Raw genomic sequence first — 23407 nt, 5'->3', positions numbered from 1 at the left:
ACCCCTGCTTTAGCACTTTAGATATGCTGAAAGTCAAAGTTGTCGGAAACACAAGTGGAATTAAGACGTGGAGTATTTCTATTTCAGTCGCATTATTGAAGTGCAGTACAGACATGTAAACGCCGTAATCAAACTATTACAGTCATGAAGGACGTTTAGCCGCATTTCACGATAGGATAGTCTATATGCAAACGGCTGTTTGACACTATTTTCTGCACCTACCAACAACTAAAGAACCACAGACACACACACACCTCCTCCGAGTCCTTTTACGTGCAGTGCCAAACTCTATCCTATCAGACCCTACTTCATACTCTCATCAAGGGGACATGAAATGTTGCTGAATAAAAGTGTAACTGCTGAAAAATAAAAATGAAATGCCAAAAATTACATGATTACATTTTTTAAAAAGTTAAATTTGTGGAAATGTGTTCGATTTCTCATGTGAAATTGTACAGGGGAGAAGCCAGTCAGTAGAGTTTATAGCAAAATGTTTTGCAGTGTTTGCATGTCCTTTATGGGATAATTCATTAAAATAGAAATAAAATAACACTAATTAAAAGTTGATTTAAAAGAAGCATCTAAGCTGTTTTCAGGGGTCATTCGGTCATGGAAATCCTGGAAAGTCATGGAATTTTGACATGGCATTCTCCAAATTTTGGAAAAGTTTTCAAAAAACAGAAAAACCCACAAAGAAAAATCATGGAAATTAGTTTAACAAATATCTGAATGCTTGAATTAGAGCTGCACGTAAATCTGACATTACGGTATTTTGTATTCCTGTGATGTATATTGTAATGTGAATACAATTTCACCAGATTATTTAACAGGTTTATTTAGATTGATTGGGGGGGATTTTGTAGAGGAGTGAATCTCGAATAATATATAACAAATAAATTACAAGCATAAATAAATAAAATGTAGTAAAGATAAACGTCAATTCTAGTTTTCAGGTATTCACTATTCAGGGACAGATACTGAATAATCAACACTGCATAGTCTTCATTGTATATTATTTAATCTTTATTAAAGGTACACTAAATTACTTATGGCCGGATGTTTTAAACTGAAATATTGAAATGTTCACACAGTCACAGGCCTTAAAGCAGGGGTGTCCAAACTCGGTCCTGGAGGGCCGGTGTCCTGCAGATTTTAGCTCCAACCTGCCTCAACACACCTGCACGGATGTTTCTAGAAAGCCTAGTAAGTGCTTGATTAGCTAGCCCAGGTGTGTCTGATTGGGGTTGGAACTAAACTTTGCAGGACACCGGCCCTCCAGGACCAAGCTTGGACATGCCTGGCTTAAAGGAACAGTTCACTCACAGATTGAAATGTTCTCACTATTTACTCACACTTCACTGTTTCAACACTATAGCAGTTATTCAATTGTCTTTTTGTGTTCATTTAAAAAAAGAATGTTTGAAAAAAGTGAAGGGTGTAATGAAAATGGTAAGTATTTTTGGGTGATCTATCTCTTCAAAAATGCATGCGGATGATAAACTTTTACTCCATTATGATTAAACTCTATATTAAACTATAATCTCAACATTGCATAACCTGCGATGTGACTATTGCGGGTGCACACTTTGCGATATGGCCTTGGCCAAAAACTTGCTCTCACATTGTTAGTGCTGTGTAAGCATGATTAAAATCAATTTTACATGGATATAAAAACCAATTTAAAGAAAATAAATTGTTGCGTGTTTTATGACATACTGTAATAAATTTGAACGTCATTGTTTTTCTTATTATTTACCATATTTCTTATTTTCTTATTTTAACACACAACAACATGCAAGCATGTATGCATGCTGTAAAAATAGAATAGATATTAGGGCTGCACAATATATTGTTTAAGCATCGATATCGCAACGTGAGCATCTGCAACGATAAGTCTGAATTCTAGTGGACCAGGAGTTAGGGAACACATGTAATTTGTAAAGTCACTGCTAAATTTAACCATAATAAAGAGAAAGTTTATCATTTGCGTGTTAAGTCCTGTGACTGAGCATTTCAAGAGAGTTTAAAACGTCTGGGCACAAGAAATAGAATGTTTAGAGGTATAGAAAAAATGAATTATATATTGTCATGTGCAACACGGTGGCTCAGTGGTTAGCGCTGTTGCCTCACAGCAAAAGGTCACTGGTTAAAGTCCGGGCTGGGTCAGTTGTCATTTCTGCGTGGATTTTGCATGTTCTCCCTGTATTGGTGTGGGTTTCCTCCGGGTGCTCCGGTTTCCCCCACAGTCCAAACACATGTGCTATAAGTAAAATGAGTTAACTTAATTGGCTGTAGTCATAACCCTAATGAGTGTGAATTAGGGTTGGGCCGATAGATGATGCCATCGCCGATGGCCGACAGACACCATGATGCTGAGCCGGCATCGCGATCCTCTGCCCCGCCCCCGTTGCAAATCCGCTCGTGAAAAATACACACTGAGGCACCGTTTACACTAATACATCTTAGTTTTTAAATGCCATTTTAGAACGAAAACAATCCACACACACAGGCACAGACACACACACTGTCACTGTCATGCACTCTAAACAGCGGGTCCAGGCAGTCTTTTGCTTTCACGCTTGTACTTAGTAATTTTAGTAAAAACCTCAGATACTGTTGGTTGGTTTCTGTTGGTTGTGCACCTTTTTTACCAACCAAGTTTGTCGACGGCATTATAACAACACCTATCGTTCGGCATGCCAGAGTCCCGCAGAAAAAGTGATTGACAGGTGGTAATTATGTATGTAACTTCTCTTTATTTATTTATGATTTGGTTATGGGTAAAACAAAGACCATGCGGGTCAGGTAGTTGAAACGGTTGGCTACAAATAATTAATCCGTTATGAATTAATTAATAATTCATGAATAATTAATTCACCGCCGCTTATGACGACAATGCCATCGTCCATCGCGATGTTTCATATTAGACATCGTACAATGCCAAATTGGTCGACATCGCCCAACCCTAGTGTGAATATTCATAAGTGTGTAATATTCAATAAGTGTGTATGGATGTTTCCCGGTACTGGGTTGCAGCTGGAAGGGCATCCGCTGTGTAAAAAATATGCTGGATAAGTTGGCGGTTCATTATGCTGTGGTGACCCCTGATGAATAAAGGGACTAAGCCGAAGCAAAATGAGTGAATTTTTATCTCTATTCTTGACTCTTAATTTTGACTTATTTCTTCTGAAGGTGAAAACAAACAATTTTACTAAAAATTATTTGAGATATTTTGACTAGAAACAACACAAAGAAAATTTAGCATTGTGATTATTACATTTTTGTACCTGAATACTATTAGACTCCACAAAATACTATCAAATAGTGGTATACTAACCATCTCGTGAAACTGTATTCGAATCGCAATTTCTATTGCAGAAAAATAAAATCACAATATTCGATTTTTCCAATATCGTGCAGCCCTAATAGATATCACTCTTTTTGAAAAAGTACATTATATTGTATAACTGTAGATTAACAGTCTATATGCTTGACAGCTGAACTCTACACCTTACACCTTAACGTTTTTTTCAGATTTCGATTGTAATGTAATGTACACTATTTGTAAAGCTGCTTTGGAGCAATAATTGTGAAAGTCACTAAACAAATAAACTTGTATTTAATCTATTTGATTTTGCATTATGCTATGGTGATGGAGTTGCAGTTAATTTCCTTAAAACTAAATGAAAACAAAATGCACTCTAGAATGGGAATATCTTTGTGTTTCAGGTACGGTATGAGGCTGTTATCAGGAGGACAATGGAGAAGAGTCAAAGAGCCAGGCCCAAGTCAAATCGCTGGAGTTGGGGTGGAACGCTTTCTGTTAGCGCCTCACACAACAGCGGTAAACACACAAGCACAGTATATTTAATATGATATTGCTGGATAAAGAGAATCTGGAAAACCTATATATCCTCACAACACATCAAATTACAGATGGGACCGTTCATGAAAAACAACAACATTAATTCTTGTTACGATTCGAGATGCATGTGTAGAGTTTGGGTCATGTGATTATGAACAGCATATTATATTGTTTTTTTTTAGCATTTACCATGAAAGTGAGTTTTTTTATTTTATTTTTAAAAAAAAAGTAAGTATTTTGGCATCTGACTTGAATGTGTGTATATAGTAAACTACCTGACAGAAGTCTTGTCGCCTATCCAAGTTTTAGGATCAACAAATAATAACTTGATCTCTAGTTGATCATTTGGTATCACAAGTGGCTTATATGAAAGGCAAAGGCCTCTAAATTTTTTTACCTTACTTAGTCAAAAGTCTTCTCACTTAACAGAAATAATGTCCAGTATAGAATATAAATTCATGGTGCAGTGGAAACAGAATGAATATTGTGTATGACTCCCATGAGCTTGGAGGACTGCATCCATACATCTCTGCAATGACTTAAATCACTTATTAATAAAGTCATCTGGAATGGCAAAGAAAGCGTTCTTGCAGGACTCCCAGAGTTCATCAAGATTCTCTGAATTCATCTTCAATGCTTCCTCCGTCTTGCCCCAGACATGCTCAATAATGTTTATGTCTGGTGACTGGGCTGGCTAGTCCGGGAGCACTTTGACCTTGTTTGCTTTCAGGAACATTGATGTGGAGACTGAAATATGAGGAGTAGCGCTATTCTGCTGAAGGATTTGCCCTCTCCTGTGGTTTGTAATGTAATGGGCAGCACAAGTGTCTCGATACCTCAGGCTGTTGATGTTGTCATCCACTCTGCAGATCTCTCGCATGCCTCCATATTGAATGTAACCCCAAACCATGTTTTTTCTTCACCAAACTTGACTGATTTCTGTGAAAATCTTGGGTTCATGGGAGTCTTCTGCAGTATTTATGATGATTAAGATGCAGTTCAACAAATGATTCATCAGAGAAATCGACCTTGGGCTTTCCAAATGATCAATTAGAAGTGAAGTTATTATTTGTTGCTCTGCAACTGGGATCAATGACAAGACTTTTGTCAGGTAGCGTACACTGTATTATAGGTTTTAAGATTCCAGCAGCAGAGACTCAACACTTGTGCTTGTGCACATTTCAGCTTTATTTCAATGAATTGTGCAGCCATAATATAAGCTCACTTTAGCCTGGAGTTTGGGTTTTATTGTCCTAATATTGCTTCTTTTTAGAGTTTCTAAATATAAATTCATAGGGTTTGTTTATGTTTGCAGTACAGTATATTTCTTTACTCTCTGCTCACTTTTGCTGACTCAGAGCCATGAGATCACTGCACACTCCTTTTTGTTTTCTTTATTTGCTGCTCAATCCCTCTCCCTCTCTCTCTAGCTCTCTTTCTGTGTGGTTTTGCTTCACCATATTTCTTTCTTTCACTGCTTCTCTCTCTCCCTCTCTTTCGTTTTCTCTCTCAGGTTTTGATGATTGTGCTCTCTTTCCTTTGGATCTGGCTGGGCTGGAGCACTATCATGGTGTTTTCAGCTTGGCCCGTCAGCAGCAGATTCGCTCTAAATGTGAATATGACTGTCAGTGTAGAGTAGCAGACTAGCAGCTGTAGCTAGAGCTCTTAGCACCAACTATAAATGTCTAGCTGTCTTTTAAATTGTTTTCTGTGAACTGTTAGCGTGAAGCCAGAAGCTTCAAAAACTGCCTTACAAACTCTCATCAATATGTGTCTATTTTCTATTTTAAAGGGGACATGTATCATTTTATCACTTTAACTCTTATATAGGGTTGGGGATGTTTTCATCCACTCTGGGGTGATTTTGAGTCTTAATTTGGCCACAACTTTCTCTGTGTTTCTGCTAGCAGAAGGATTTTTTTGTGACATCTTATTTTGACTTTGATTTTTAAGAAAATGCTTAACTCAATGACACACTCTGGGGAAATTTACTACCCTTTTGTTATGTTATGTTATTAAAACATCCACTGAATTAAAAGGCTGTAAAACTGCATCAGATTAATTTATTTTTTTCCTTTTTTTTTGCATAAATCTGTTAATCAAGCTCAGTCCTGATAAAAACTGCTAAATTGCTTAGAAAAATGCATGCTTTTAACGTTTTAATTGCCAGATCAATAATAATGTCACTGATTTGGTGAAAAAAACACACAAAATGACTTGTTTTCAATATAAAAATTAATCATAGACTGGATTTTTTATTACCTTTTATCAAAGTCTTGGACATGTGAAGCAGCATTGCCTTTCATTCATTGTTTTTGATTCACTTTCATTTTTTTCTCTCCAATTTACTGTTGGTGGCTTTTTTTTGCCCCATTGACTTCCATTATAACCACTTTTTTTTTTTTTTTATTGCAACATCATGACACCATATAATCATGCATTTTTGATTATTGGTGGTTTTCCCTGTTGAGAAGAGCTAAAATTTGTAGTTTTTACTGTTGATCATCAGTTGGCACCATTAACCCTTTTAAATAGGCCTGAGCAAAAAAAAAAAGCTCAGTTTCTGGATTTTAAATGGAGTATAACAGCAAATTAAAGTGTGTGTCTGAGAGTGTGAGAGTGAACTTTACTTGCTTACCTTGATGGAGTAAATAAAAAATTGAAAAAAATATTAATCTGATGCATTTTTACAGCAGTTTAATTCAGTGGATGTTTTCATCCCCAACATAACAAAAGGGTAGTAAATTTAAACAGTGCACAAGGGTTAATGTATTGTCTTATAGTCCAACTTTGTTCCACCAACACTGTTGGACTTACAATTTATTCATACTTTTCCAAACTAATTTTGTAGATTTTATTTTTTTAGCAATATAAAAAAATTAAATAAATGACCCCTTTAAAGTCAGAAAATTCTGATATTAGGGATGCCAGATCATTTAAAGGGGACTTATTATACCCCTTTTTACAAGATGTAAAATAAGTCTCTGATGTCCCTAGAGTGTGTGTAGTTTCAGCTTAAAATACCCCACAAATAATGTTTTATAACTTTTTGAAACTGCTCTTTCAGGCTTTGATCCAAATTTTACAATTTTGGTGACAGTCGCTTTAAATCCAAAAAAGATTGTACCCTTTTTCAAAAGAGGGCTTAGCTAAAAACACCTATGTGTCAGCATAGCAGCAGGTTCAAAACACTAATGGAGGATGGATGCTTCTCACTCAGGGCCATCTATGCGAATGTCAATTAAAGGGTTTCTGGTTTTTATCAAGGGTGATTATAATAAAAATTAAGTGAATTATTTTTAATATTCGAGGCTGGCTATATTCAAACACTGTTGCCACATAACTGCAACAGTTATCCATATAAGTGGACTTTAAACCACTTATAAAAGTGATATTTGCGTAATAGGTCCTTTTTAAAGGTGTTTAAAGTTATGCAGTCTTCAGTGTATCGGTCCATTCATAGACACAGATGGAAGGCAGATTGTGAGCATTAAGCTGGTAATGGTTTCGTCATGTTAGGTTGTGCTTTAGTACTCGTAGATAAGCACTTCTCCTTAGATCGTACTTCATTAGCATCCGTTTACTGCAAATACACTGTAGGAAAGGTCTCAGTAAAGCCCCTCTATTTCTTTAGTCTTTTCTTTAATGCATTTGTCTGTATTGCACATGTTCATGTTGTGTTTTGCATCTGTACATTTCTAGATGCTGACAGAAGGTCAGTCTCCACTATGAATCTGTCCAAACACACAGATCCGGTCATTTCCAAACGCCTGTCATCGTCCTCAGCCACCTTGCTGAATTCACCAGATAGAGGTAACTGCTTTTACACAATCACATCCCTAAATACAGTTGAAGTGCAAATTATTAAGCCTCCTGTGAAATTTAATAACAAAATTTAAAGAACTCCAAAACTGATGTTTAACCTAGATCATTTTTATCACATTTTTAAACATCATTACGGTGGCCAAGAGAGCTTAACATGCTGCAATTTAAGAAAACACATGCAATTACAAAAAAACCTCAGCAAATTGAGAAAAGATCTTTATCCCTTTGACAGCAAACGTGTTGCAAATCATCACAACGCAAACGCACAAACCTGCTGCATTTAAATAATAAAATTACTGGATTATTCATTCATTCATTTTCTTTTCGGCTTAGTCCCTTTAATCCGGGGTCGCCACAGCGGAATGAACCGCCAAATTATCTAGCATATCTTTTGCACAGCGGATGCCCTTCCAGCCGCAACCCATCTCTGGGAAGCATTCACACACACACACACACACACACACACTACGGACAACTTTAGCTTAACCAGTACACATGTACCGCATGTCTTCGGACTGTGGGGGAAACCGGAGCACCCGGAGGAAACCCACGCGAACGCAGGGAGAACATGCAAGCTCCACACAGAAACGCCAACTGACCCAACTGAGGCTCGAACCAGTGACCTTCTTGCTCTGAGGCGACAGCACTACCTACTGTGCCACTGCGTCCCCCATTACTGGGTTACTTTATTAATATTAGCAAATTAATAAAATGTGCTGCATTTTCTCACAACACAAACAAATTATTAAAAGCCGCCGCATTTTCTCACAACGCAAACAATTTATGAAAATGCCTACATTTTCTCACACCACTTTCAAATAGCACAGAACACAGCGGAAATGTTTCAAGGGTACCCTAAAACGTGACGGACCCAGCTATTTAAGTTATGGTTATTTATATATAAGCTGCATTTTCTCACAACACAAACAAATTAATAAAACGCACTGCATTTTCTCACAATGCAAACACATAAAAAATTGCGCTGCATTTTCTCACAACACAAATTAATAAAACGCACTGCATTTTCTCACAATGCAAACACATAAAAAATTGCGCTGCATTTTCTCACAACACAAATTAATAAAACGCACTGCATTTTCTCACAATGCAAACACATAAAAAATTGCGCTGCATTTTCTCACAACGCAAACAAATTAATAAAACGCACTGCATTTTCTCACAATGCAAACACATAAAAAATTGCGCTGCATTTTCTCACAACACAAACAAATTAATAAAACGCCTACATTTTCTCACAATGCAAACACATTTTAAAAAATGCGCGGCATTTTCTCACAACGCAAACAAATTAATCAAACGCACTACATTTTCTCACAATGCAAACACATAAAAAAAACCCGCCGCATTTTCTCACAACACAAACAAATTACGAAAACGCCTACATTTTCTCACACCACTTTCAAATAGCACAGAACACAACAGAAATGTTTCAAGGGGACCCTAAAACGTCACGAACCCGGCTATTTAGGTTATGGTTATTTATTTATATATACGCTGCATTTTCCTCACAGCACAAACGATTTACGAAAACACGCTGCATTTTCTCACAACACAAACAAATTACAAAAACGCCTACATTTTCTCACACCACTTTCAAATAGCACAGAACACAACGGAAATGTTTCAAGGGGACCCTGAAACGTGACGGACCCAGCTATTTAGATTATGGTTATTTAGGCTAATAAAATACAAAAGACAAGGGAATCAGGATGTTAAAATAAACAAATGAAAAACTCACCTTTCAAAGATCACCTACAACTTCACTGAGCAATAGTCGTGGCACAGCAGCGTCTGTCACGTTTTAGGGTCCCCTTGAAACACTTTCATTGTGTTCTGGTGATTTTGCAAGTGTTGTGAGAAAATGCAGTGCGTTGTTTTTTTTTATGTGTTTGCGTTGTGAAGATTTGCAGCACGTGTTCTGTTAAATGGATGAAGATCTTTTCTTAACTTGCTGGTGTTTTTTGTAAATGCATGTGCTTTCTTAAATTGCAACACATTAAGCTCTCTTGGCCACCGTACAATATAGTTTTAAAAGAATAATTTCTAATAACTCATTTCTTTTGCCTTTTCCGTGATGACCATAAATAATATTTTACTAGTTATTTTAAAAGACTCAAAGACTATAATAATATAATAATTTTATTATAATAATATTAACCTTTAAAATGTATTAAAAAATGTAAAACTGCTGGATAATAGTAAGACTCCAGGAAAAGAATATTATAGGAAGTACTGTGAAAATTCCCTTGCTCTGTTAAACATTATGAAAAAGATTTGAAAAAGACTAAAAATGTCCCAGGAGGTCTAATAATATGACCTTCAGCTGTACGTCTCTTTATAGATGGTTAATTTTCTCAATATTCACAAAAAAATAACCATATTTGATGATTTTTTTGTTTTTTATGTGTGTGTATTTGTGTGCTGTGTGAATGTGCTGTATTGTCCAAGCCTTACGGAAGCAGACATCTTTCTCGTCGTCTTGCTTGATTAAAAAAACACTATCTAAATCCCAAATCTCCAGAGTGAAGACTCCTCAGGACAAAACAGCAGGTGGATTTTTTTAGAAATCCGGGAATCTTTCTTGATGCTCTCCTACTGAGTTCAAAGCTGTGCTATCCAGGGCTCCAGACTGCAGATTCAATAATCATGAAAGCATCAAAAAGCATGAATGAACAGTAGCGTTAGCCACAAATTACACAACATTGGTCACAACAACTAACACATTCATTTTCTTCTTACTGCATACCTTTTCTCTAAGACTCTTTGCACTCAATGAAGTGTTTTATGTCTCAGTATATACTTATTTCTTCGTTTCTGCATGGATACATTTAGCAAATTCTGCATTCAATTGATCTAATCCATACAGTATGTCCAGAAACGCCTCCTTTCACATTACCAGAGGGAGTGATTCGTTTGTGAATGAATCTCTGTTATGAATGATTCGTTTGAACCATCAATATCCCTGTGTCTCAGTGTGCATACTATCCACCTTTCTGATCTAAATAATATATAAAATGTTTAATATTCAGTCTGTTAGGCTGGAAAATATGCACATTAAGGCACAGGCAATGTTATTTTATCAGGCACCCTTATAAGCTATTTCAAAAAGTACCGTTCACTTAGCTGACAATAATACAACACCAGCGTCTTGTCATATTTTAGTTTATTTTCGTTAACAAAACTACTGTAGCTTAAGCCTGCACTCACTGGCCACAGGTCCAACTGCTCGCTGGGATTTTCACATACAACCATCTCTAGGGTTTACAGAAAATGGTCTGAAAAAGAGAAACTATCCTGCACACGGCAACTCTGTGGGCGCAAATACCTTGTTGATGTCAGAGGAGAAAGACAACAGTAACTCAAATAACCACTCGTTACAACCGAGGAATGCAGAAGAGCATCTCTGAACACACAACACGTCCAACCTTGAGGAAGATAAGCTACAGCAGGAGAAGACCATAGCGGGTGTCACTCCTGTCAGCTAAGAACAGGAAACTGAGGCTACAATTCACACAGGCTCACCAAAATTGGACAATAGAAGATTGGAGAAATGTTGCCTGGTCTCATGAGTCTCGATTTTTGCTTCGACTTTTGGATGGTAGGGTCAGAATTTGGCATAAAGCATGGATCCATCCTGCCTTATATCAACGGTTCAGGCTGGTGGTGGTGTAATGGTGTGGGGGATATTTTCTTGGCACACTTTGGGCCCATTAATACCGCTTGAGCATTGTGTCAATGCCACAGCCTACCTGAGTATTGTTGCTGACCTATCCCTCATGCTGATGTCCATCCCTTTATGACCACAGTGTATGCATCTACTTATGGCTACTCTCAGCAGGATAACACGCCATGTCATGAAGCATGAATCATCTCAGACTGGTTTCTTGAACATGACATTGAGTTCACTGTATTCAAATGGCCTTCACAGTCACCAGAATTAAATCCAATAGAGCACGTTTGGGATGTGGGGGAATGGGAATTTTGCATCATGGATGTGCAGTCGACAAATCTTCAGCAACTGCGTGATGCTATCATGTCAATATAGACCAAAATCTGTGAGGAATATTTCCAGTACCTTGTTGAATCTATGCCACGAAGGATTAAGGCAGTTCTGTAGGCAAAAGCGGGTTCAACCCGGTACTAGTAAGGTGTACCTAATAAAGTGGCCAGTGAGTGTATGTCTATGTTTAGTAGAGGAGGGTTTCTCAAATGGTGGGCCACGATGCATACGTGGGTTTACAATACTTTTTAGAGTGGGTTATGGAGTGTTTCTGTGATTTTGAAAATCGGATGTGAAAGCTGTTGATGATTCTGACGGATGTAGATCAAGTGTGTAGATCAAATGGATCTTCTAATTCAGTGTCTGCCGTAAATACATTATTTCAATATTTTCTTATTTAGTACAAAATAATATCTCTCGCCTGACCTGACAGCATGCTCTTCGATTGCACTAATGCATTGGTGCGTGCTTTACATTACTTAATCAACGTTGTTTAGGCTAGTTCATTTTGGTGTGTCTCTCTCACACATAGTCTCTTGTCAGGTTAGTTGGCCCAATTCGGCATGCAGACATTGATTATTCAGCAATGAATCCGAACACGAGAACAAAAACTGAAGTGGCATAGCAAGTTAACAATTCAAGTGGAGGAACAAAAAGGAGCCGGCTGCAATTTCACTACATTTCTCAAATATTTGCAAACTATATTATCAGGCATTTTAGTCTTGAGCCCTGGCTACATACTGCTCTGGTGTCATGGAGTCTCTTCCAGTATCTACAAATATTGCATGTCATCTTTGTGCATGTTTGAAGTGTTTATCGAATTTTCAAGTAATATTTTGATGTGAAATGTAAGTGGGGAAGTTACTGTACTGTGTCTGCATGCTGCATGCTTCATATAGGGGGTTCGCTGTATCTTGTTAGCACCTTCTCAGCTTTAATTCTTGCATGCTTTTTTTTTTCTTTTAGAAGCATGAAATCTACAAAGCAAAAGAAAATTGTGTGCAGGATTTTCTTTTGTTTTCCTCAAATCAAAATCAAGTTTGTTACTCTATCTTATTGTGCACAATTATTCTGAGCATTTTATAATGAAGAAACAAATAATTTTCAGGGTTTTCGTCTTCATTTTATTACTGAACCAACTTCTCTGCTACATAGAAAGGCAGGTGGAGTAACCAAAATGATTAGAATTATACATAAGCTCACATTTAATGATTACTCGTCATAATACAATGCAATATATTTATTATTATTTTCATGTGGTCTTTCCATTATAGTTTATGCTTATTATTATTTATGCTTATTTAACTAACCCTGTTTTTTTAGGTTTTTGTTTTGATTGCTTGGTTTTACTTTACTCAAAACTGTACAGAAACTGTGTGAAGAGCATGAAAATGGGTAACTTATTCTGATGGTATGCATGCATGCCGTGTCAAATCCTCAACTGTTGCCTGTTCAGGTTGTTATGTGACAAAAAGTGTCCTTTGCCCTCTTTATTTAAAGTGAAAGAATATACAGTCGAAGACAAAATTATTAGCCCTCCAGTAAATTGTAATTCTTTTAATGACGTTTTCACAGTATTCATTCATTCATTTTTTTTTCGGCGTAGTCCCTTTATTAATCTGGGGTTGCCACAGCAGAATGAACCGCCAACTTATCCAGCATATGTTTTTACGCAGTGGATGCCCTTCCAGCCGCAACCCATCACTGGGAAACATCCATACGCATTCACACACAAACTACAGTCAATTTTAGCATACCCAATTCACCTGTACCACATGTGTTTGGACTGTGAAGGAAACCTGAGCACCCGGAAGATACCCACGCGAACACGGGGAGAACATGCCAACTCCACACAGAAATGCCAACTGTCCCAACCGAGGCTTGAACCAGCGATCCTTCTTGCTGTAAGGCGAACGTGCTACCTGCTACGCCACTGTGTCGTCCCGTTTTCACAGTATTTCCTATAATATTTTTGTCTTCTAAGAAGTCCTTAATTCTTTTAGCTTGGTGAAATAAAAGGAATATTATGGGATAAATCAAAGAAAATGGCCACGTTACAATACGTTTTCATTAGTTAGTGTATTTACTAACATTAAGCATGAACAATTGCATTTATAAATCGTAGTTCAACATTTACTAATACCTCATTAAAATCCAAATGCATGGTTGATAACAACATTAGTTAATGCACTGTGAAATAACATGAACTGACAATGAGCAACTGTATTTTCATTAGCTAATGATAGCTAACATGAACAAATACTGTAATAAAGGTATTGTTTGTTTATGTTAGTAAATGCATTTACTAATACTTGTAAAGTATTGCCAAGAAGTAATATGGAAAAAACATTCAAATATTTTTAGTCCACTTAAGGCTGCAGACCAATGTTGTCCAATTACTTGCAATGTACTCCAATTAACTAACTTAACTTCCCTAGTTAACCTAAATAACTGAGTTAAGTCTTTAAATGTCACTTTAAGCTGAATACTAGTATCTTGCACAATTATTAGTAAAATATTATGTACTGTCATCATGGCAAAGACAAAACAATGTTTTATTAATAATTAGTTATTACCTTTTATGTTTAAAAATGTGTTAAAATCTCCATAAAGCATAATTAGGGAAATATTTTAAAATAATTAATTTCACTGGAGGGCTAATAATTTTGTCTTCAGCTATAAGTGAGAATATGTGTCCATGTGCTCCTCTAGGTATGCGTCGTATGCCTCTTACTCCATGGGAGAACACAGTGATCAGTCGATTACAGACACCAACACACTCCTATCTGGCCAGGAGTCGCAGCGCCATGTCTTTATCTGGAGAAGCAGGTAGAGAACACACACTTTAGCCTTTTCCAGTTATAGTCCTCTTCATCTTCAACCAATGTGTGTGTGTGGGTTTGTCCTAATGGAGCTGATGCTAATCTCTCAATGGCTTGTGTTGGTTTCTTGCTAATTGTTTGGTGTTTTTATTTTGGTTTGGGGTTTTAATCAAATTAAAGGATTCTGACATGGGCAACTTCATCATCATTGCCTCGAGGAAATAAATTGTCTGTTCAGAATGCATTTCCATGCCTAGAATAAAATCAAAATGCAAAAATAGTATTATACAAAATGTATAAATAAATTTACCTAAAAATATATATGTACTAATACTCAATCGGTTACAAAAAAGGTAATACTTTAAACCATTAATACTTTACTAAAGGTAATGCATAATACTTTGATGTAAAACAATGTTTCAGGCATCTTTAATAACAACTAAACATGTAGCCCAGTCAGTGCAAACCTGTCATCTGTATCTTTAATCTTCAGCAGCACATGTAACCTGTTAGAAAGTAATTTAGTCATTCAGAGTTCATAATAGTCCAAAAGGCGATGATAATAGTTAAACATGGCAGTTTGTTCATGATTCAGGTTTGGTGAAAGGATCATTTGCTCCTTTGTTTTTTCGGGCTTCACTTCACGTTTGTCCGTTTCTGACAGGACGTCAGAATTACTTCAATAATCACACGCACGTTATTATCATCAGCTCAAGAAGTTCGTTATTTCAACTATAGATGCGCATACAAGCCATCGTGAGTTCTCTGGAGAAAGTAAAACTGCACGCACTTTTAGACGGGCTCGTAAAATATGGCAGATTTTGTTCTTCTTGGCTTTGTGGCTGTACATCAAGACAATGACCAGGTTTGTTTGATCTCGGGTCGACCATGGTTCATTATTATATGTATATAGTATTATGATGTAATGTCTCGGCTGTGTTTTTAAAAATGTAATTTAAAAAACAAAGTTTCTTTGTTTTCATTTTCCTGCTTGTTGCGTCTAGCTCCGCCTCTTGGTACCTTTTTGCTGTGCTAGGTACCCTTTGCAAAGGGTGCCCAAAAAGTGGTACGGTACAGTTCACTTTTAGGTACCTTTTGACAGTGTAAACAGCCATAAAAGCGTACCGTACGGCACCACTCAGTGGAAACGGGCCATTAGGGTCTGTTTACACTGGTCACGTCATGCATTTTCTCTGATCAGATTGCTATCTAATTTGTAAAAACCACTTTATTTAGATTTGTCCAAGGAAAGCCAAGGCAAACGTTTTATATATCGAGCACAATTTTACACAACTGTAGTTGATCCAAAGTGCTTTACAATAAAATAAAATATTTAATACAAAAATAAAACTTGTATTAAAATATAAGAAAAGGAAATATGTGTGTATATATATGTAATACTGAAAAACAGATTAGAAATAGCATGCATGCGTCACTCAAAGACAAGGAAGTAAAAATAAGTCTTTAAGTTCATGATGGACGATTCCTGATGTTTAAAGGGACACTGTTCCAGAGCCTTGGGGCTGCAACACAGAAAGCTCGATCACCTTTTGATTTGCAACGAGACCGAGGGAAAGACAAAAGAAACTGATCATGGGATCTTAAAGGTCTACAAGCTGTATAAGGCCTAATGAGTTCACTGACATATATCAGGGCAGAATATGTGAAAAGAAGTATTTGTCCTTCATAAATATGTCTTTGCTAAACATACCGTATATAAATCCAATCTTCAAATCTCATGCTATATGCAAATTTAACTAGGTTACATTGACTAAAGCATCAGATACTTCATTTTATTTAATTATTATTTATTTCTAGAAACTATAGTGAGCTACACATCCCCCATACAATTTATTCTTATTATTTATAAATAGATACATCTATTTTTGTCATACAGATACAAAACTGTAAATGGTTTACATTTATTTGTGTATAATATACTCTCCCAATATTATGCTTTCTAAACTGTGCACATTATTTCTCCTCTCCATTCAGAGTCCTGTTTTTTCTTTAGTCTGTCCCAGACCACCTCCTGAAGTGGTTTCAGAGATCGAAATAAAATCAGTCTTGAATGCATTTACACCTTCCCTTTTCACCATTGGATTTCTTTTAGATAAAAAAAAAAACACATTAAGTGACTAGACATGAACAATCCCCCTTACATTCTTAAATTCTCATACACTTAATACACTTCATTGAATATCTACACAATGATATCACCTATATACTATGTAACTGCAGGTTAACTTTGCTTATAATAACTGTAATAGCTGTTAAAAGCTACTAAAGTTACTAGTTAAAGTGATTAGCAACTAATAAAACTATGCTAACTAATAGGCCCACGCGGAATTACAGATTTCTGCAGATTTTTAGCCCATCGAGTGTATTTATTTACTTGTGTAAATGTGTATACATTTATATTTGTTCAGTTTTTAGATTATTTCAGTAATATTATTGACTAATATGAAAATGTTCATATGATTTATTCATCAATACAGTTTGCAAAGTAATATTTCCTGTATTTTAGTAGATACTGTATATCATATGAGAGACTTGCGTTGTTTACCAATTAACAGGATCTAATTAGATTTGCATTGTAAACATTAAATACAAGTTAAAAGTATTTTTTATTTCATAAGTTAAGATTTTAGTTATGATACTCCCAAAATCATGCTACATTTTTGCAAAATTCTGCACAGAAATAGCAGATCCTGTCTGACCCTTTTGATTTTGATTGTAATGCAACACTTTGCACCTTTTGTAAAGCTGCTTAGAAATAATAATTATTGTGAAAAGCGTTATACAAATAAACTTGAATTGAGTTGAATTTTCCACCGTCCAATGACATTGATGTTGCCTAATTTCTTTCTAGAGCTTTTATATTTACTAATACAAGCTTTATTTTTCTTCTCTTTCCGCTTTCTCATCATTCATTCACCCTTTTTAACCCTTTCCTCTTGCGCATCTTTCTCTCTCCCGGCTCTCCTCTTGTCCAAACTGAATCAATTGAATTCTCTCACAAACTCCCTGATTGCTTGGTTGAACTTGACCATGGTACAGTGACCCCCGTTTGTCCTCGCTCAGCCTCCTGTCACCCAATGAGCTCCATGTCCTTCAAGTCCATCCAGTCACGCAGCGCCGAACGGCCAATGAAAGCAGGCCTTAATATGGAGAGACCAATCAGAGCAGGCTTTATTCCTCCAGACAGCAGCACTCGCAGAAAGACCACTCAGAATATCATGGTAAGAATGTTTAAAACATTTCACATTATTTGGCAACCCTTCCTAAAATAACAATAAAGGATGTAATGAGACAATTATAGATGTAAATAACTATTATATCATTGTTATAATTCTAAACCTGGCCTAAGTTTATCGCAATTAATCACATTCAAAATAAAAGTTTGTTTTGACATTTATATCTTTATGAGTGTGATAAACACACATAGATAGAAACAACCCTTTTTTGTTAAATATATATTTAAATTTATATCTAATTTGTGTCATTTAATGTATATTGTATATCTAAATATAAATAAATGTGCGTGTGTGTGTGTGTGTGTGTGTGTGTGTGTGTGTGTGTGTGTGTGTGTGTGTGTGTGTGTGTGTGTGTGTGTGTGTATTTAAGTATACGCTACCTGACAAAAGTCTTGTTGTCGATCTCAGTTGTAAGAGCAACAAATAATAACTTGACTTCAGTTGATCATTTAGAAAAGTGGCAGAAGGTCGATTTATCTGATGAATCATCTGTTGAACTGCATCCAAATCCTCACAAAACTGCAGAAGACCTACTGGAACCCACATGGACCCAAGATTCTAACAGTAATCAGTCAAGTTTGGTGAAGGAAAAATCATGGTTTGGGGTTACATTCAGTATGGGGTGTGCGAGAGATCTGCAGAGTGGATGGCAACATCAACAGCCAGAGGTATCAAGACATTTGTGCTGCCCATTACATTACAAACCACAGGAGAGGGCAAATTCTTCAGCAGGAAAGTGCTCCTTCTCATACTTTGGATTGGCCAGCCCAGTCACCAGACTTGAACATAATTGAGCATGTCTGGGATAAGATGGAGGAGGAGGAGGCATTGAAGATGAACTCTGGGAGTCCTGCAAGAACGCTTTCTTTGCCATTCCAGATGACTTCATTAATAAGTGATTTGAGTCATTGCAGAGATGTATGGATGCAGTCCTCCAAGCTCATGAGAGTCTGACACAATATTCATTCTGTTTCCACTGCAGCATGACTTTATATTCTATACTGGAGATTATTTCTGTTCAGTGACAAGACTTTTGTCTAAGTAAAGTCAGACCTTACTGTCCTAATTAAATCATTAAAATCAAGGCATGATCATATTTTATCATAATCTAGAGGCCTTTGCCTTTCATATAAGCCACTTCTGATACCAAATGATCAACTAGGAGTCAAGTTATTATGTGTTGTTTCTCAAACTTGGATAGGCGACAAGACTCTTGTCAGGTAGTGTATATAATATATACACACACACACACACACACACACACACACACACACGCACACACACACACACACACACACACACATATATATATTATGTCAAAACAAACTTTAATTTTGGATGTGATTAATTATTGCCCAGCACTAGTCTTTACTAATTATTTAATTTAATAAAAAAAGATATTACTGTTCTGTGTTATACATGTTTGTATTTACATTTTACAATTTTATCTGCATCACATCTTTGTCTCCTTTATCAATTTATTTTATATATTAATAATAGTTGTTTTATATATATTTGTTTCTTTTCTAAATGTTGTTTTTGATGCTAAAATGTATAATTGTACAATGTTTGATTGAAAGAGTAAGAAAGTTTCACCTTATATTCATCCTATTTTTGATTTCGATGATAAATTGGATCAGTTGACGTCTCATTGATTCTCTATTTTTAATACTGTGTTTTATATTGAGGTTTATCAATCAGAGAGATGGGTAATTTAGCTAAAAATAATATTTTGGTATAAAAACACTTACATGTGCACTTCAGTATTGTGCTTGAAGTTGTTTATGTGTCTCTGGAAGTTACTTGTGTGTTAAAAAACAATTGTAGTGTTGGTGTTTCTCAAAAGATGTATTCTGCATCTCTGTGTAGATTGACAGGAAGGATAAAGACAATGTGAGGAAGTCATGGAGTAACCTGTCGTATCCCACTCCCAGTCTGAGCCTTTTCACACCTAAGAGAGCTCCTTCACCTGTCGGCCATCGCAGCAGGGTCACCAATCCATCCCCTAATAGGTATAAAAGCCCTCAAGATAAAAAACAAGCTGTTAACAATGATTTTTCAGTATGCATTTTAGGGTTCCAACGCTTGTTGAAAGTACTTCAATTTCTGAAATATAGATTCACGGCCTGGAAAGTACTTAAAAACTTGAAAGTGCTTGAATTAAATTAGAAATTATTTTATGGTGTTATTTCAACAGTGGGACTGTGCTGCTGTCAGAAACGGAATGAAAAAAACAATGGGAAATTCTACAAGAACTAGGACTGACAATGCGCATTTGATCAATATTTCAGAAACCCTATATAAATATCACCAGTATTGAATTATTTTTTTTTTTAAATAGCACATTCAAAACATCATCACCACTGATTTTTAAATGTAAATATTAAGTGTAAGTGAATTAAGTACAGTAGGACTTTCATGGTGCTACACGTGCTGGCGGAGTCAATTGCAAGAGTGTTAGATTTGAAATTAATGGAGCTTTTAAAGTCGTTGAAAGTTTTTGAATCTGCTGTTTATGACAACGTGGGAACCCTGAACTCATTTTAAATTGCAGATGTCTTTCTAAAGGCAAGTAAAGAATTATTAAATGGTTACTTATGACATAGTAGCTAAGAAATGTATCTATAAGAACGATAAGATCGATATCGATAAGAAATCTGACAATCTAACTCAATAAAAGAAATATAACAATATGTATTTTTTAACTTGCTAAAATTACTTGTACTGAAATATGTAACTATGAAATATTCATAAAAATGTATGATTTCAATATGCTTTAAAATAACGTGGAAATGTGTTTTTATTGGACAATGAAGAAAATTAATACAAAATTCTAAACAAAAAAAATAAATCTATGTTATCATATTTACTTTACAGATTTATTTTACAGATTTCATGTATGTTTTGCCAATTATAAATTAAGCCAAACGTTTCAGCCCGCGACCCCCAAAATAACAGTGACTCGTGACTCTTATTATTCTTGGAGGTGGGTATACTGTAAATAAACAAACGTTGCACACAACAATAGGCCTAAATAAACATGAGCATAAAAAAATGCAACAGTCTAACAACCTTATCATTTATTTATAGTCATTTATTCATTTGTTTAATCTAATATCAACTACACCTAATGATACTGGTGGGCACAATGTTTACAGCACTATTCTTCTTAAGTCTATTCTTGGTTTGATTTTGGAGACCACCACTTGGAGATCATCTTCCATGTTCAGTTGTGGTCTGTATTTATTTTTAATGTATTTGAGTGTCATAAAGGTGTCAAAGTTTAACCCGGTGCTGTAAAATCAATCTGCTGCAACAGATAACTCTAATCGTTTAATAAAATTTATTTGACTTTTGGAAATCACCAAGTGACCACCCCCCTGTACATTGTCCTGCAACCCCTCAGGGGGTCCCGACCCCTACTTTGAGAAGCACTGAATTAAGCAATCTTAATTGTTTCCAAGAAATCAAATGAATTCTTATTCAAAAGAAATTGCTCCAGAAATGCTTGTGCAAGCAATTTTATAATAATGCATGTACTATACAATGCATTTACACCACAATATAGAAATATTTGAAATGGCAAAATAGAATGGCATTGATCATAACTACATACAAGTTTAACAGTGGGATTAAAATATATTAATTAATTCAAATGATAAATATATCACTAGCATTGTGACTTGATTAACTACGTTTCACTTACTGATTCAGTGTTGTTGTTTTTTTTTTTGTGTTTTCCCCAGAAGCTCTACTGCTAAACCTCTTCAGAAGACACCAAACCCAAAAAAGTCCAGGTCTCCTCCTCCTCCAGCATCAATCCCTCTGTCTCATAGCAATCCGTCCTTATCGCCAGGCAATCTCAGGCCCAGCAGACCGACATCCGAGAGTCTGAGAGTTACACCAGAAAGAGAGGCAGCCAAAAAGGAGGACGTAGAACCTCCTAAAACTGAACCAGAAGCTCCATTAACTACAACAGAGCCTAGTGCTGGTCAGTAATGCAACCATTCATGAACAGTCAAGCACAATTATGTTAGAATTAGGAATCCTAGCGATTTAATCCCCTTTGTAATCGTTTTAATAGATTGATAATCCTTTCAAAGTGCACCTGGTGAATTTTGCTGAAATATTTTGATATTTGAAGGCACCAAACCAAACATCAGAATCAGTTTTATTGCCAAGTGTGCTTCACACACACAAGGAATTTGTTTTGGCTACAGAAGCTTCCAGTGTACATAGTGACAAGTGACAACACAAAATAAATCTGAAAAAATAAAATAATAATAATAAAAAATGATGAACATTAAACAGATGCGGTTAGTGAAGAAACCTGGATGTTGAGTTGTATGTACAGATTGTTATAAATATACAGGTTATAAGGTGCTGTGTACAAGTGCGAATGTAGAAAGTATTGCATTGTATATTGATATAAGGTGCTCTGTACAAGTGCGTATGAGAAAGTACTGCACATATTTATTGCACAGTAGGGGAATATTTAACTGTTCATAAGGTAGACAGCCTGAGGAAAGAAACTTTTCCTGTGTCTGGCTGTTTTTGTGCTTGGTGCTCTGAAGCGCCGACCAGACGGTAACAGTTCGAACAGGTAGTGTGCTGGGTGTGAGGCGTCCAGAGTGATTTTGCGAGCCCTTTTACTCACTCTGGAAGAGTACAGTTCTTGAAGTGTAGGAAGGGTTGTATCAGTGATTCGTTCAGCAGTCCGGACTATTCGCTGTAGTGTACGGAGGTTGGTTTTGGCAGCTGAGCCGAACCAGACAGAGCTAGGAACAGAGAGCTGGGCCAGTTTGTACTCAAGCAGTGATGGGACGATGGTGTTAAAGGCAGAACTGAAGTCCACAAACAGAATCCTTGCATAGTTCCCTGGTTTGTCCAGATGTTGTAGGGTATAATGCAGTCCCATATTGACTGCATCATCCACAGACCGGTTTGCTCTATAGGCGAACTGCAGGGGGTCCAGCAGGGGTCCAGTGATGTCTTTCAGATATGCTAGCACCAGTCTTTCGAATGACTTCATGGCCACAGATGTTAAGGCCACCGGTCTGTAGTCATTGAAGTCATGTAGTCATGCCCTTGATCCAATAAGACTTCGCCCCTTTTTGATATCTCCGCTATAGTTACTAGACCAGCGGGGTCTTAAAAAGACCAGTCCCAGACCAGACCAGTGTCCGCGGGGGTCTTAAAAAGTATTAAAGTTGATAAATCAATTATGAGAAAATTAAGGCCCTTAAAAGGTCTTAATCCCATTTTTACGAGGTCTTAAATTTACTTCAAACATTTCTTCAATTTTTGTTCAAGTGTTTGACTTAAGCATAAATATATTTCTTTTTCTCGATTGGTTCGGGCCGGGTGCGTCTGGCCAAGCTCTTCTCTGTCCGGGTGATGTCAAGTAATTTACGACAAATGCAGGAAGGTGATGTGAAGCTCTCCACATGACCCAAGAAACCATACAGCAGGGCTATTCAATTGGCGGCCCGCGAGGCAATTTGTTCCTGCCTTCCAAATAGTGTGACCAAGACATCACATATAAGTTTAGTTCAGTTGAAAAACGGCCGCTATAGTTATGAAGTGTTGACGTGCGTTTGTTCAATACAGCACGAGC

The 23407-nt window shown here is 36.4% G+C and overlaps 1 protein-coding gene across 4 annotated transcripts in view; it reads left to right on the top strand.

Annotated features, from left to right (window-relative positions):
• map7b (microtubule-associated protein 7b) overlaps positions 1 to 23407 on the top strand; it is an 80129-nt gene that overhangs the window by 44405 nt on the left and 12317 nt on the right. For 2 of the 4 annotated variants that reach the window (XM_056449347.1, XM_056449345.1), the window contains exons 5-11: positions 3730 to 3844; positions 7568 to 7678; positions 10160 to 10261; positions 14424 to 14540; positions 17618 to 17775; positions 19660 to 19802; positions 21537 to 21781. In XM_056449347.1, the coding sequence (XP_056305322.1) occupies positions 3730 to 3844; positions 7568 to 7678; positions 10160 to 10261; positions 14424 to 14540; positions 17618 to 17775; positions 19660 to 19802; positions 21537 to 21781 (991 nt within the window). The remainder of the gene's footprint in view (positions 1 to 3729; positions 3845 to 7567; positions 7679 to 10159; positions 10262 to 14423; positions 14541 to 17617; positions 17776 to 19659; positions 19803 to 21536; positions 21782 to 23407) is intronic. The other 2 variants (XM_056449346.1, XM_056449348.1) reach the window with 2 other exon arrangements.

Source organism: Danio aesculapii, chromosome 23 (assembly GCF_903798145.1).
Source record: "Danio aesculapii chromosome 23, fDanAes4.1, whole genome shotgun sequence".
In the NCBI taxonomy this organism is placed as follows: domain Eukaryota; kingdom Metazoa; phylum Chordata; class Actinopteri; order Cypriniformes; family Danionidae; genus Danio; species Danio aesculapii.
This window is presented reverse-complemented; position numbering and strand designations above follow the sequence as displayed.